Source organism: Giraffa tippelskirchi, chromosome 3 (genome assembly GCF_054371585.1).
Source record: "Giraffa tippelskirchi isolate mGirTip1 chromosome 3, T2T-mGirTip1v1.2.pri, whole genome shotgun sequence".
NCBI classification, from domain to species: domain Eukaryota; kingdom Metazoa; phylum Chordata; class Mammalia; order Artiodactyla; family Giraffidae; genus Giraffa; species Giraffa tippelskirchi.
In genome coordinates, this window is record NC_137277.1 from 187,365,912 (window position 1) to 187,380,379 (window position 14,468).

General features: G+C 61.1%; 1 protein-coding gene across 6 annotated transcripts in view; it reads left to right on the forward strand.

Annotated features, from left to right (window-relative positions):
* The window catches only part of HSPG2 (heparan sulfate proteoglycan 2), a 107,984-nt gene that overhangs the window by 73,862 nt on the left and 19,654 nt on the right, over nucleotides 1-14,468 (forward strand). For 3 of the 6 annotated variants that reach the window (XM_081574591.1, XM_081574587.1, XM_081574590.1), the window contains 26 exons: nucleotides 70-237; nucleotides 395-505; nucleotides 2,487-2,587; nucleotides 2,679-2,859; nucleotides 3,710-3,835; nucleotides 3,983-4,135; nucleotides 4,222-4,364; nucleotides 4,634-4,769; nucleotides 4,859-5,007; nucleotides 5,219-5,369; nucleotides 6,103-6,272; nucleotides 6,372-6,513; nucleotides 6,953-7,104; nucleotides 7,257-7,392; nucleotides 7,492-7,643; nucleotides 8,596-8,731; nucleotides 8,877-9,028; nucleotides 9,615-9,753; nucleotides 9,848-9,999; nucleotides 10,597-10,732; nucleotides 10,836-10,987; nucleotides 11,183-11,321; nucleotides 11,921-12,072; nucleotides 12,296-12,443; nucleotides 13,511-13,662; nucleotides 14,215-14,356. In XM_081574591.1, coding sequence (XP_081430717.1) covers nucleotides 70-237; nucleotides 395-505; nucleotides 2,487-2,587; nucleotides 2,679-2,859; nucleotides 3,710-3,835; nucleotides 3,983-4,135; nucleotides 4,222-4,364; nucleotides 4,634-4,769; nucleotides 4,859-5,007; nucleotides 5,219-5,369; nucleotides 6,103-6,272; nucleotides 6,372-6,513; nucleotides 6,953-7,104; nucleotides 7,257-7,392; nucleotides 7,492-7,643; nucleotides 8,596-8,731; nucleotides 8,877-9,028; nucleotides 9,615-9,753; nucleotides 9,848-9,999; nucleotides 10,597-10,732; nucleotides 10,836-10,987; nucleotides 11,183-11,321; nucleotides 11,921-12,072; nucleotides 12,296-12,443; nucleotides 13,511-13,662; nucleotides 14,215-14,356 — 3,771 coding nt within the window. Of the gene's footprint in view, nucleotides 1-69; nucleotides 238-394; nucleotides 506-2,486; nucleotides 2,588-2,678; nucleotides 2,860-3,709; nucleotides 3,836-3,982; nucleotides 4,136-4,221; nucleotides 4,365-4,633; nucleotides 4,770-4,858; nucleotides 5,008-5,218; nucleotides 5,370-6,102; nucleotides 6,273-6,371; nucleotides 6,529-6,952; nucleotides 7,105-7,256; nucleotides 7,393-7,491; nucleotides 7,644-8,595; nucleotides 8,732-8,876; nucleotides 9,029-9,614; nucleotides 9,754-9,847; nucleotides 10,000-10,596; nucleotides 10,733-10,835; nucleotides 10,988-11,182; nucleotides 11,322-11,920; nucleotides 12,073-12,295; nucleotides 12,444-13,510; nucleotides 13,663-14,214; nucleotides 14,357-14,468 lie in introns of all 6 variants that reach the window. The other 3 variants (XM_081574592.1, XM_081574588.1, XM_081574593.1) reach the window with 3 other exon arrangements.

The window sequence follows — 14,468 nt, forward strand, 5'->3', positions numbered from 1 at the left end:
GAGAGATTTGAGACAGTGGTACCTGCCGGGGGCCTCCTGCCTGAGTGGCCTCCCCTGTCCCTCTCTCAGCAGACCAAGCCCCGCTGGTGGTGCAGGTCCATCCAACTCGGAGTGTAGTACCCCAAGGTGGTCCCCACTCCCTGCGGTGCCAGGTCAGTGGGAGCCCACCCCACTACTTCTACTGGTCTCGTGAAGATGGGCGGCCCTTGCCCAGCAGCACCCAGCAGCGACATCAAGGTACGCGTGGCCCCGGGCCCCTCGGCCACCCCAGTGGAACAGGAGACACAGGCCTGCCCCTACCCTACTGAGATCCTGTAGGGACCCACACGCAGGACTGGGTCAGTAAAGGGTTGCATCTTCACTGATGAGCCCCCACACCCCTCCTTGCCACCAGGCTCGGAGCTGCACTTCCCCAGCGTCCAGCCCTCGGATGCTGGAGTCTACGTTTGCACCTGCCGTAATCTCCATCATGCCAACACCAGCCGGGCAGAGCTGCTGGTCACTGGTGAGTCCCTCGTCCCCTCTCCCTAGCATTGCCTGTCCTGGGCCGGGCTGCACACTGCAGACCCAGGCTGCTGTTGCATTCATCTACCAGAGGGGGACAGTGGTTTCCTGGATGAGGACACTGGCCAGAAAGATGGGAAGAGATGATGGCGTCAAGAAGGTAGAACGGATATAGGCAGAACTGGCAGGACTTGATACTGAGAGAGAGAGAAAAGTCTAGGAAGATGCCCAGGGGTCTGGATTCCAGCAGCTGGGCACACAGGGCACCATTTACTGAGATGAGAGAGGCTCCAACAGCAGAGTTTCTTCATTCAGGCTGCCCCAAGAGCAGAGACTGAGACAAAGATTTGTGTGCATGTTGTTTATTTGGGAAATGAAATGAGAAGGCACCCAGTAAAGCGCGTGTCATCACCGAGCACATTACCACTTAGAGCAGGTGTTGCTGAACACAGCTGGGGCAGCACCGGGGAACTCCAGAGTAAAGCAAGCTCCTTGGAGTCCCCCCACCCTGCCCCAGCACCCACCCACTGCCCCAGGGTCAAGGGAGCTGGGGTGTGCATGCACCAGCTCCCACCAGTCACTGACTGGGGCCTGTTCAGGAGCACTGAGGCCGCTGCATTCTGTCCCACCCCGTGGGCAGGTGCAGTGACCTGAGAAAACCCTCCTGCAAAGAAACACAGCTGCTGCAGAATTCAGGCAGGCGGGCACAGAAGTGACTGAGCCAGGGCATGTGCACGGGACCCCAGCAGGCCCTGCCACCAGCAGGTCTAAGGGAACCACAAGTTTGGTTTTAGCCCTGTTAAAATTTGAGATGTTTGGGAAAACAATGAAGTGTGTACATGAGGTGGGCGTTTTGGAGCTGTGAATCTGGAGCTCAGGAAAGAGCCCCTGGCCAGAGAAATGAATTTGGGAACTGTGGGTACAGGGGTGGGGCAGGATGAAGTCACCCAGGACAGAGCCCTGGGGAGCCCCAACTTGAGCTTGTCAGATAGAGGAGAGAGCAGGTGGGCACAGCCCGCAGACAAGAGGAGGCTGAGGGAGGGGGTGGCTGGAAGTCAAGGGGGAAACGGCTTCCTCGAGAGAGAGTGGCCCCCTTGCCAGAAGCTCCTGGGAGGTCAACTATAGACAGAGAAATAACCCTCGGAGATGATGCTTTGACAGGAGCAGTTTGCAGTGGAGAGAAGGGGGAGAAACTGGGTTGGAGTGGGGCGAAGAATGGATGGGGAGGCAACCAGTGTAGACGACTGCTTTAAGACGACTGCTTTAAGAGTCTTGCCTTTGAACAGAGGGGAAGAAATAGGGCAGGAGCTGGGGGGGGGCGGCGTGTGGGGTCAGGGGGTCATTTTCAGATATGGGAAATTATAGAACACATTTGTCTGTGGAGTGGGATAATCCCACGGGGAGGGAGCCAGAGAGGGCACAGCTGGGGGAGGGGGTCTTGGGGAGGGCTCCAGCACTCAGGAAGGGGAGTGGAGGGTGGGCTGGAGGTGGGGAGAAGTCTCGCCCTTCAGGGATCAGGGAGGAGGGAGGTGGGGAGATTGGGGATCGTGGAAAATTCCTGACTAGTCATTTCAGTTCTCTCCAGAAGTTGAGTTGAAGCCACAGAAGTGGAAGGACTCTGAAGGGTGGAGAAGTTGGGAGGAGGTGTGAAATGGTTGTTTAGGAGGATAGAAACTCATGCCAGACAGAGGAGCCCCGCTAGGGTGAAGTGTGAATTGTTAAGAGCTCGTTTGTGGTCTGTGATGGTGAATGGAGCCAAGGGGATCATGGTGTAATGTTCCCTGACCATAGCCTGATGGGTGCCTGTGGGGGAGAAAGGAGATGATGGGTTTGAGCCAGGAGGAGGGAGGGAGGTGTCAGGGAATGGAATGGAAGCTAAGCCAGACTAGGGTGATGGAGAGAGAGAGAGAGAGAGGGAAAGTGGACCCAGGACAGGGGCCTGGCCAGCACCCAGCCCCCCAGGGAAACTCCTGCCCCCACAGAGGCTCCCAGCAAGCCCATCACAGTCACAGTGGAGGAGCGACGCAGCCAGAGCGTGCGCCCGGGAGCCGACGTCACCTTCATCTGCACAGCCAAGAGCAAGGTGGGCGGGGCAGGGAGTGGGCATTGGCATGGGTCTGTCTCCTGGGGTCTCTGAGCCCCACACCCATCTCCCTGGCCTCCCCTGCCTGCAGTCTCCAGCTTATACCCTGGTGTGGACCCGCCTGCATAATGGGAAACTGCCAACCCGAGCCATGGATTTCAACGGTATCCTGACCATTCGCAACGTGCAGCCCAGCGACGCGGGCACCTACGTGTGCACCGGCTCCAACATGTTTGCCATGGACCAGGGCACAGCCACGCTGCACGTGCAAGGTACACTGTTCACGTCCATGCCTGACCCACGCGGCCCTGCCCCTTCCTCCACACTCTCCAGGACCGGGGAGCATCTCTCTATTCAGCTGACAGCTTCTGAACTGGAATTCGGCAGGTCCTAGACTCTAAAGAAATGGGGGTGGGAGGTTAGACAAGCCATATCTCTGCCCTCCCGCCCTCTGTGTTCTGTGGGGAGACACTGAGTCTAGAAACAATGGACAAACAACGAAATCACCCTGGGGCTGGGACGGGAATAGAGTGAAAAGAAAGTGAGATTTGAGGTGGGCATGAGGTGAGCTCTTCTACATGGGGTGGTCAGGGAGGGCCCCCCGGAGGAAGTGACATTTCAGCTGAGACTTAAAGGGAAGAGAAGGTGTTCAGCCATGTAAGAGCTGGCAGAGGAAGCAGCGTGTGCAAGGGCCCTGAGGCAGGAGCCTGCTGGTCAGCATGGGAGGGCGGGCGAGTTTGAAGATGTGGGCAGAGGTGAGAGCGCACAGTGGGGCACAGCAGGGAGTTCGGGTGTTTTTGTTCTGAAAGCCACGAACAGGCCATGAGGGCAAGTAACACGATCCCACTGACATTTTTTTCTTTTCTGGCTGCGTGTGCAGCTTGTGGGATCTTAGTTCCCTGACCGGAGATTGAACCCACACCCTCAGCAGTGAAAGGGAAGACTCCTAACCAGTGGACCGCCAGGGAAATCCCTCCCATTGACAATTTAGAGACTCCCTCTGCCTGCTGTGTGGACAAATGGCCATGAAGGGCTAGAGTGGAAGCAAGGGGAGCAGCAAGGAAGCCGTTCGTGCGGGTCCCTCCCCTCCCTGACCGCACACTCCGTCTCCTTGCTCATCAGCCTCGGCCACCCCGTCTGCCCCCGTGGTCTCCATCCACCCGCCACAGCTCACGGTGCAGCCGGGCCAGATAGCTGAGTTTCGCTGCAGTGCCACGGGGCACCCCATGCCCACCCTTGAGTGGACAGGTGAGGCTGTGGTGGGAGCAGCTGTCAGAGCCTGGCTCTCCTGGATGTGGGGGAGGGGTGGTGCCAGGGGGCGGGACACTAGGAGGTGATGGGGGGGCCTGGCAATGCCCATCCTAGCGGGTACTGACCCCGCCTCCCCGCTGTCAGGGGGCCCTGGTGGCCAGCTCCCTCAGAAAGCCCAGGTGCATGGTGGCATCCTGCGCCTGCCAGCCATCGAGGCCTCGGATCAAGGCCAGTACCTGTGCCGTGCCCTCAGCAGCGCCGGGCAGCACGTGGCCAGGGCCGTGCTCCACGTGCACGGTGAGAGGACCGGGCTGAGCAGGGGGAGGATGGTGGGGGTGCCCTGGCAGCCCGGGGGAGGTGTTCTCACAGGGCTCTGTCTGCAGGGGGCAGCGGGCCCAGGGTCCAGGTGAGCCCAGAAAGGACCCAGGTACACGAAGGCCGCACTGTCAGGCTGTACTGCAGGGCCGCGGGGGTGCCCAGCGCCACCATCACCTGGAGGAAGGAAGGGGGCAGCCTCCCCCCACAGGTGAGGGTACCGGCTCGGCCGAGTCCCAGCACTTGCCTCCTGCCCCTCCCCTCTCCTCCTCCTGTTCCCTCCACTTCCAAGAGGGTGCCCTGCTCAGACTTCCCGCTCCGGGCGTCCTGGCAGGGGGGCAGCTGTCAGCCTCCTGCTTTGCTGCCTGGGTGCCCACCTGGGGCCCTGATCCTGGCTCTGAGCTGGCCTGTACCCCTCTGCCTGCCCTCCCAGGCCAGCCCTTGCCAGGCTGCCTTTGACCCCGTCTCACTGTGTGGCAGGCCCGCGCAGAGCGCACAGACATTGCCACGCTGCTCATCCCTGCCATCACCACCGCCGACGCCGGCTTCTACCTCTGTGTGGCCACCAGCCCCGCGGGCACCGCCCAGGCCAGGATTCAAGTGGTTGTTCTTCCAGGTGCGGGGCCTCCCGGGGCTGGAGGAGTAGGAGGGCCAGCCGGGGCTCCCCCGAGGTCGCCTCACTCCCCCCTCCGGCTCCCATCTCAGGTGCCACCACCCCACCGGTCAGAATTGAGTCCTCCTCACCTTCTGTGACCGAAGGACAGACCCTGGACCTCAACTGTGTGGTGACAGGGCTGGCCCACACCCAGATAACGTGGTACAAGCGAGGGGGCAGCCTGCCTCCCCACGCCCAGGTACGAGGGTCCCTGAGCCCCGTGGCAGGAGACCCCGGGGGGTGGTCCATCACCCCCCCGGGGGCACTCTGCACGAGCAGGGCCTGCCCTTATTTCCCTCTCTCTGCAGCCCCCTTGTGGGCCCGTCCTGGGTGCAGCCAGGCACAGAGGGCATGGTGGGTGACCACAGCCCCCTCCCATCCTTGCAAACCTCTGTCCTTACCTGGCCCAGGTGCACGGCTCCCGGCTGCGTCTGCCCCAGGTATCACCAACCGATTCTGGAGAATACGTGTGCCGAGTGGAGAACGGTTCAGGCCCCAAGGAGGCCTCCATCATCGTCTCAGTCCTCCACAGCCGCCATCCAGGCCCCGGCTATACCCCAGGTAAGGAGCCAGAGGGGCTGGGCGAGGGCTGAGCCCTCCAACCTCCCCTGTGCTCCCGAGGATGGTGCCACAGGGTCTCTTTGGGGCCATGCATACAGGAAGAGACGCTCCCAGCAGGCTCCGATCCCCCCTTCCCCACAAGGAGAGACAAGGGATCTGAGGGTGGAGACAGGTTGACCTGACTTACAGAGACCCCATGGGGAGGGTACTGCTTCCGGAATTCGTCAGGAAGCCGCAGAGTCAGGGTTGAGCTCTGAGATGGGAGTCAGCTTGACCTGGGTTCAAGTCCCAGCAGTCCTGGCTCAACCAGCCTTGGACTGGTTATCTTACCTCTGGGGGCCTCGGTTTCCTCATGTGTGAAATGGGGACAGCACCCTCGAGCGCACTGCGACTGCACAGCATGCACTCTGAAGAAAGGGGCTGTGGAGTGATTGTCGGCATCCTGTGGCCCGCTCCACCCCGGTTGCTAAAGGACTCTGGTTCCCTGTGAGCCAGAGCAGCTGTCACGGGTCACGGTCTACGTGGGCAGGCAGGTGGGCCTGGAGCAGCAAGCTGAAGGTCAGAGAGGGGACAGAAGGGTCTAGCTAGCCCTGCCGAGGCAGAAAAGTGTGGTCCCAGCCCCCAGGCCTCCCATCTGTCCTCCCGAGCTGGGGCCTGGTCAGACCCCAGGGCTGCAGGGCGGGGAGGGGGAGCTCAGGAGCCCCGGCCGCTGACCAGCTCCTCTGCGCCCCAGCTCCCGGTGGAGCCCCAGCTCCTGGCGGTACCCAGCCCGTCCGCATAGAGCCCTCCTCCTCCCACGTGGCCGAAGGGCAGACGCTGGATCTGAACTGCGTGGTCCCCGGGCAGGCCCACGCCCAGGTCACGTGGTACAAACGTGGAGGCAGCCTCCCCGCCCGGCACCAGGTAAAGCAGCGACCCCCGCCCCCCGCCCAGGGCCAGCCTGCTGGTGGGGCTGGACGGAGCAGCTCCAGCCCCCTCCTGACCCTCCCTGGTTGCGTTCAGACCCACGGCTCGCTGCTGCGGCTGCACCAAGTGTCCCCAGCCGACTCGGGAGAATACGTGTGCCGCGTGGTCCTGGGCTCTGGGCCCCTCGAGACCTCTGTCCTGGTCTCCATTGAGGCCTCCGACGCCGGCACCATCCCCGGTGAGTGGACAGTCGGTGACAAGCTGGCGGGGGCCCCGAGGGCCTTCCCGAGGGCTTGTGACTCCTGTTGCCGACATGGAGATAGGGCTGGGGGGAGGCCCACGTTGGGGCTGGCCACAGGGCCCAGCCCAGGCGGCCTCCGCGTTCCTGAGTAACCCACCGTCTTCACATCACTGTTCTGTCTGGCCACTCACGCACGTTCCTGCCCCTGCCTCTCTTCCTCTCTCCCAGCCTCAGTTATCCTCATCCCTCCCTCTTCCTCACGCCCCTCTGCAAGCCTGGGCTCCTGCCCCAGCCCCCTCCCCAAGACTGCTCCGCTGAGGACCTCAAGCCCAGGAGGCCTCTAACTCTAAACGCACCAGGCCGAGCCAGCTCCAGGGTGGATGGTTCTGGCCGTCTCCTCTGGGAGGCGTCTATGACCTGCCCCCTTTCCCCACAGCCCCGGGACCCGTCTCGCCCGTCAGGATCGAGTCCTCGTCCCCCACGGTGGCCGAGGGGCAGACCTTGGACCTGAACTGCGTGGTGGCGGGCCAGGCCCACGCCCCGGTCACGTGGTACAAACGTGGGGGCACCCTCCCGGCCCGGCACCAGGTACCTGGAGGCAGAAAGGTGGGAGGGGGCTGGCCAGGGCCATGTGGCAGACCACGGGGCACAGAGGGAGCTGAGCTCAGAGGAACAGGGTACGGGGCACCCGCCGGGATCTGGGAAGCCCCCTGTTCACATGCCTGCCCGCGTCTGTCCAGGTTCGTGGCTCCCGCTTGTACGTCTTCCAGGCCTCCCCAGCAGACGCAGGCGAGTATGTCTGCAGGGCCAGCAACGGCGTGGAGGCCTCCATCACAGTCACAGTCACCAAGACCCAGGGCGCCAACTTTGCCTACCGTGAGTGGGGCCAGCCGGCCTGGGCTTGGAGGGAAAAGGGGGAAAGGCCGGGGCTGCTGCAGAAGACTGGACTGACCGAGTGACTGTCTCCTCCCCCAGCTCCTGGTGGCACCCAGCCCGTCCGCATCGAGCCCTCCTCCTCCCACGTGGCCGAAGGGCAGACCCTGGATCTGAACTGTGTGGTCCCCGGGCAGGCCCACGCCCAGGTCACGTGGCACAAGCGTGGGGGCAGCCTGCCCGCCCGGCACCAGGTACAGGACTGGAGGATGGACAGGCCGAGAAGGGGGCGGGAGGGAGGCCACCGGGGAGTGGGGGTCGGGGGTGGGAGAGCGGGAGGCCCCTCTGAGACGGAGAGGCCCTGGGCGCCTCTGCGCAGGTGTGTGACATGATGCTCAGGACCCAGACGCTAGCACCGGCCAGCCCAGGTGTGAGTGTGACTGCCGCTTCCACCACCTAGTTGCTTGTGGCCTTGGGCAAAGCACTTAATCTCTCTGTAGCGTATTTTCAGCATCTGTAAAATGGTAATGATCGTACCAACCTTACAGAATTATCTTAAGGATGAAGTGAACTAATTTACATGCAAAGTGCTCAGAGATCTGGCTCACTGAAAGTGCTATGAGCTGTTATTAGTGTAATATCATTAGCTGTTAGTATTGATATAGTTTATAGAATTTAGGATGCCACTGATTGCAAGATGCACTGTTATTTTATGTACTTCTGAGGCAAAAAACAAACAAACAAACCTGCCATTTGTAATTGTAATTCACCATAAGACGCATATTGATTTCAGAGGCATTTAAAAGTGTGTCTAGGGAATTCCCTGGCTGTCCAGTGGTTAGGACTCTGTGTTTTCACTGCCAAGGGCCTGGTTTCAGTCCCTGGTCAGAGAGCTGGGATTCCATAGGCCACACGGTGCCACCCAAAAATTATGATAAAGCAAAAGTAATATGCATGTTACCAGCTCCCTCCTATTTTAGTTTTTTCAAATGTGTCCAAAAGTTGATGGAGCGTGGCGTTAGTGTTTGCTCAGTTCCCCATGGCTTCTCCTGGCCACCCCCTGGTCCTGGGAGGAGACAGCCACTTCACCTCTGAGTAGGACGGAGTTAAAAGTCAACTCTCAGGCTGAGAGTGAGGCAGGGCTGCAGGTGACCGGTGCGAGGGTCCCGAGAGGGCCCCCTCTGACCTCACCTCCACTCTGGCCAGACCCATGGCTCCCTGCTGAGACTCTACCGGGTGTCCCCGGCCGACTCGGGAGAGTACGTGTGCCGAGTGGTGGGCGGTTCAGTGCCCCTGGAGTCCTCTGTTCTGGTCCGCATTGAGCCTGCAGACTCTGTGCCTGGTGAGTGGTGCGGGGGTTGGGGGGAGGGCTCCCCCCACTCCAGCAAAGGCAGGACCCCAGAGGCCAGCAGTCCCTACCTCCACTCACACCCTCCCCTCCCCGTCTCCTCCCAGCTAGGGATTCACTCTCTGCCCTCTGTCCCCAGCGCTGGGGGTCACTCCCCCAGTCCGGATCGAGTCATCCTCCTCACACGTGGCTGAAGGACAGACGCTGGATCTGAACTGCCTGGTTTCTGGGCAGGCCCACGCCCAAGTCACGTGGCACAAACGTGGGGGAAGCCTTCCTGCCGGGCACCAGGTAGGAGGCGGGGAGCTAAGTGGGGAGGGGCGCCTGAAGAACCCTCGAGACTGCAGAGTGAGGAGCTTTGAGTTTGGATATTGCTCTGCCAACTTGCCTAGCCAGTCCTTTGGCTTCCCCAAGCCTCAGTGTCCTCATCTGTCAAATGGGCTCACATTGCCTAGCTCACCTGCTCTATAGTGAAAGTGAAAGTTCAAGTCGCTCAGTCGTGTCCGACTCTGCCACCTCATGGACTATACAGTCGATGGAATTCTCCAGGCCAGAATACTGGAGTGGGTAGCCTTTCCCTGCTCCAAGGGATCTTCCCAACCCAGGAATCGAACTGAGGTCTCCTGCATTGCAGGCAGATTCTTTACCAACTGAACTATTAGGGAATCCACCTGCTCCATTGGACATCCACGAATGCTAGTCCCCCACTTCCTCCCACTAGACTCAGTCCCAAAACCCTGTCAAGGGAGCTGAATGATCCTGAATGCTGGTTCTCCCCGGAAGAGCTTCCCTCAGACTCTATCAGGCTGGGAGGTGGGGGCCAGGGAAGGGAGCCTGAACTGGGAGCCCCAGGCGCAGCCCTGAACCGCCCCCCCAGGTGCACGGCTCCAGGCTGCGGCTGCCCCAGATGACGCCAGCGGACTCCGGGGAGTATGTGTGCCGCGTGGTCAGCGGCTCAGGCACCCAGGAAGCCTCGGTCCTCGTCACCATCCAGCAGCGCCGCGGCCCCACCCGCTGTGAGTGTCTCAGGGTCACTGCAAACGGGCTGGGAGGGGCCGCCCCAGCCTCGCTGGCTCCCACACCCTGACCCCCGTCTCTCCCCGCTCCCAGACCAGAACGTGGTGTACCCCGTCCGCATCGAGTCCTCCTCTGACTCCCTGGCCAACGGGCGCACCCTGGACCTCAACTGCCTGGTGGCCAGCCAAGCCCCCCATACCATCACCTGGTACAAGCGCGGAGGCAGCCTCCCCAGCCGGCACCAGGTATGGAACCAGCGAGCAGGGAGGGCACACGCAGTGCGTCCCCGGCCCCGACGGCAATCAGGAGGAGCTCCGCACAGCCCGCTTTGTGCCCATTCAGTCATTCAACACACACCGAGCGTTCTTGCCGGAGGGGCCCTGGGCCAGTGCTGGGGACACGGAGAGAGGTCCCACTGACCTCCGTGGGTCCTGTACAGAACATTCTGTGATTCACTCAGTCCTGGCCCTTCCCTGAGAACCTGCTCCAGGCCACGTCCCACTCCTGCCACTGAGAATTCTAAGGGGATGAAACCAGGGCATGCCCTCCGGTAGCTCAAAGACTAAAGAGGGCAAGGCAGGTGTGCCATGTGACAGCCCTGTAGTAGGAGTCCCCATGGAGGGCCTCGGCGGGCTTGCTGGAGGGGTGACGGCTGAGAAACAGTGCAAAGGCTGGAGGCACCGTGCACCCAGCCCGGAACCTCAGGAAGGCCGTTGACCAAGTTCAGAAGGAGACCCGGGTCGGGGCAGGCCGCCCCCCCACCAGCAAGGCAGCAAGGCTGCCAGAGTCTGGGAGAGCTGGAGGGGCTGCCTCCCAACCTGCTGACACCCGTTCTGCCTTAGATCGTGGGCTCCAGGCTCCGGATCCCCCAGGTGACGCCCGCAGACTCTGGGGAGTACGTCTGTCATGTCAGTAACGGGGCTGGCTCCCAGGAGACCTCCCTCATCGTCACCGTCCAGGGCAGTGACTCCTCCCACGGTGAGCGCTGCCGAAGGCAGGGGCTCAGGGGAGGCAGTGGGGTCCTGGCACTGGGCACTGCCGTCTGACTCCAGCTGTGTGGTCCGTTCCCCTTGGTCCCCAGTGCCCAGCGTCTCCCCGCCGATCAGGATCGAGTCCTCGTCCCCCACGGTGGTCGAAGGGCAGACCCTGGATCTGCACTGTGTGGTCGCCGGGCAGCCCCAGGCCTCCATCACCTGGTACAAGCGTGGGGGCAGCCTTCCTGCTCGACACCAGGTACAGAGCAGAGCCCGGCCACAGGGTGGGCAGCTCGGGGACAGCCCCCGGGGCCAACGGCCCGAAGCATTAGCTGGCGGTCCTTCCTCCTGCCTGAGGCAAGACAGGGGGTGGCCTCAGCCGGTCTGACAGAGGAGGCCCGAGCCAGCTGGTGACCCCTCAGCCCCTCAACCCCCTCCGTGTCTGCACCCCCAGGCCCACGGCTCCCACCTAAGGCTGCACCATATGTCCGTGGCGGATTCAGGAGAGTACGTGTGCCGGGCCAACAACAACATCGATGCCCTGGAGGCCTCCATCGTGGTCTCAGTCTCCCCCAGCACTGCTGGCCCCTCTAGTGAGTCCAATGAATGACCCAGGGAGGGAGTGGGAGATGCTGGTACCTGTGTTTTCTGGGGAGGAAGGGCTCTGTAGTCAGGGCACTCAGACTAGGTGGTGGTCCAGGATGAGGGCTCGCCAGAAAGATGCCTGGGTTCACATCCTGCCAGCGCCACTAAGGACCTTGACAGAGAAACAGCCCTCTCGGCTTCAGTACCCTCATCAGTGAAGCGGGGATATCGGTCATTTCAGCCTCAGAGAGCTGTCCCATACAGTGGCCACTAGCTATGCTAGGTCACTTAAACTAGTTAAAATGCTAAATTCACATCTTCATGTTTCAATAACAAAGTGCATAGGAGCTGCACTAGCTGGTAGCCGCTACTCCATCAGACGGTGTGGATGATAAGCATTCCCATCATCGCAGGAAGTCGGTGAATTTTGTAAGGATGACTTGAGTTAATAATGCGCAGAAAGCACTTAGAACAGTGCCTGGCATCCTGTAAGTGCGTAATAAGTGTTAGCTAGCATCCCTCCCTGGGGGACAGTGGGAGTTTCTACAATTGAGGCTCCCAAACATGACAGGACCAAAGCCTCGGCTCTCTGTCTCTGTGCCCCCAGGCCCCGGAGGGACCATGCCCATCAGAATCGAGTCGTCGTCTTCACGCGTGGCTGAAGGGCAGACCCTGGATCTGAACTGCGTGGTCCCTGGCCAGGCCCACGCACAGGTCACGTGGCACAGGCGTGGAGGCAGCCTCCCGGCTCACCACCAGGTTGGGGAGTGAGTGGGGGGCAGGACACAGTGGGAGGGCTGCTGGATGTGGGGGTCCCGGTTTGGGGCCTGTCCCTCACGCCCTGCCCGGGAAGGAGACCTGGGAGCCCCCCGTGGGACGCAGGGCCTGCCCAGGTCAGAGGCTGAACGCCAGCCCCAGCCTCCAAGGGCTGACTCTCCACGCCGCCTCACTTCTGCTTCTCTCCCGCGCCGTCCGCCCTCAGACCCGCGGCTCGCGGCTGCGGCTGCACCACGTGTCCCCCGCCGACTCGGGAGAGTACGTGTGCCGCGTGGCCCTCGGCTCTGGGCCCCTGGAAGCCTCCGTCCTGGTCACCATTGAAGCTGCCGGCTCTGGCACCGTTGTCGTGCCCGGTGAGGATCCCTGCGGTGGGGCTGGGAGGCTGGAGGGAGGAGAGGAGGGGACCGGCAGGCCGAGGTCGGGAGCCAGACCGATTGGGTTTCGTCCCCAGGGGCCCGAGAACATGGAGCCGAGAGTCTGGCTTGTGTGGCTTGAGTCCCTGCCGCTCTGTCCACACTCTGAAATGTTACACGAGGGACTCCTGTGTGTCCCTTTCTGCATCTGTAAAGTGGGGCTGGTAGAGCCCTTGCAACAATGACACAAGTTCCTTAAAAGGCTGCAGCTTACACCTCTGGGGCCAGAGAGGGTGATTTTAGGTGGTACCCTGACAAACATCTTTTGTATCAATGGTGGTATTCTAGGCAAAAAACAACAACACATCAGACCTGTCATAATTGCATGGAAATCATTGCCTATAATGGGGCTGTGTATTTAAGGGTCATTTTCAGTGACTCACTTAAAAATGAAAATGGAAAGGAATTAACAGCACAGGGAACATGTGGATTCATGATAATAGTACCTGAGCTGCTAAGTAACAAACATGATACACACTTATTAGGTGGCAGACCCTGGCATATTTACGCATAGGAAATTGTTTCAGCCTCACAGTAAACTTTTGAGGTTGGTATGATGGTTCTCTCTGTTTTACAGATGGGGAAACTGAGGCATGGAGAGGTTTATTTTTTGCTTTGCTTTCCTTTTTTTAAATAGCTTTCCAAAGGTTCCACAACTGATAAGTGGCAGGGCTGAGTTTTGAGCTCAGGCCGTGTGGCCCCCGAGTCTGGGTTCTTAGCCACATACTGTGCGAGTCTGGGAACCATTAGTGATCCGTGTGGAGGGCCCTGGCCCTGATCCCCGGCCGCCAGCGATGCTGTGAGCTCAGGAGATGGTGGGCCATCGTCTGGAGAATGACACACCTCCGTGCCCCTGGCTAACCCAGCTGCTCCAGGCCTCAGGGGAACGGGAAGGGGGGGAATCAGGACTGTGGTCCCGTAGCCTCTGGTCTGAACACCTGGGCACCCAGGGGCAGGGGCTGAGGGCACAGGGAGCCCCAGCTCACTGACTTCTTCCTGTGGGCCAGCCCCAGGCGGAGCCCCTACCATCCGCATCGAGACTTCCTCCTCCCACGTGGCCGAAGGGCAGACCCTGGATCTGAAATGCGTGGTGCCTGGCCAGGCCCACGCCCAGGTCACCTGGCACAGGCGTGGAGGCAGCCTTCCTGCTCGGCACCAGGTATGGAGTCTGGAGAAAGCAGGGTACGGGCACTCCCTTTCCACCCTGTCCCCTGCCCAGGAGGGAAAGTGGCCCCAACATTCAGGGCTTCAGGAAGAATGGCAGCAGAAGATCACTGGGAGTCAAGGGGTCAAGGGGTCAAGGGGTCAAGGGCAAGCTGGACACGGTGGGGATAAACCCTTCATACCAAGGGCTGCCCAGCACCCAATGCAAGGGCTGCCCCAAGACTCCAATGCAGGGGAAATAGGTTCAATCCCTGGCTAGGGAACTAAGATCCGACATGCTGCAGAGTACGGCCAAAAATTTAAAAAAAAGAGAGAGGGAAGAAACGGAGAAGAACGCTCTCACTCATGGCGCCGCTTTCTCCCGCCAGGAAAAATGTAACAGTAAACATCCTCCGCAGCGTCTCATGTCAGAGGGGGTCGCCTTTGGCAGGAGACCGCCTCCGCAGTGGCCCGTGACGGTCCTGGGGTACAGGTGTCAGAGGGCCGGGGCAACTGAAAGCCTGGGCCACCAGCCCTCCCCCTAGTTCATTCTCCCCACCCTGGACAGGTCCACGGCCCCCTGCTGAGACTGAACCACGTGTCCCCCGCCGACTCTGGCGAATACTCCTGCCAAGTGACCAGCAGCTCAGGCACCCTGGAGGCTTCTGTCCTGGTCACGATCGAGGCTTCCAGCCCAACTCCCATTCCTGGTGAGTGACAGGAGCCGCGGGTAGAGTTGGGGCACAGGCTTGGGGCCCCTTCCTGGCCTTGTTCCTCCTGCTCTCCAGCAGGGCTCTAGCCCTCAGCTCCAGGAAGGTCCCC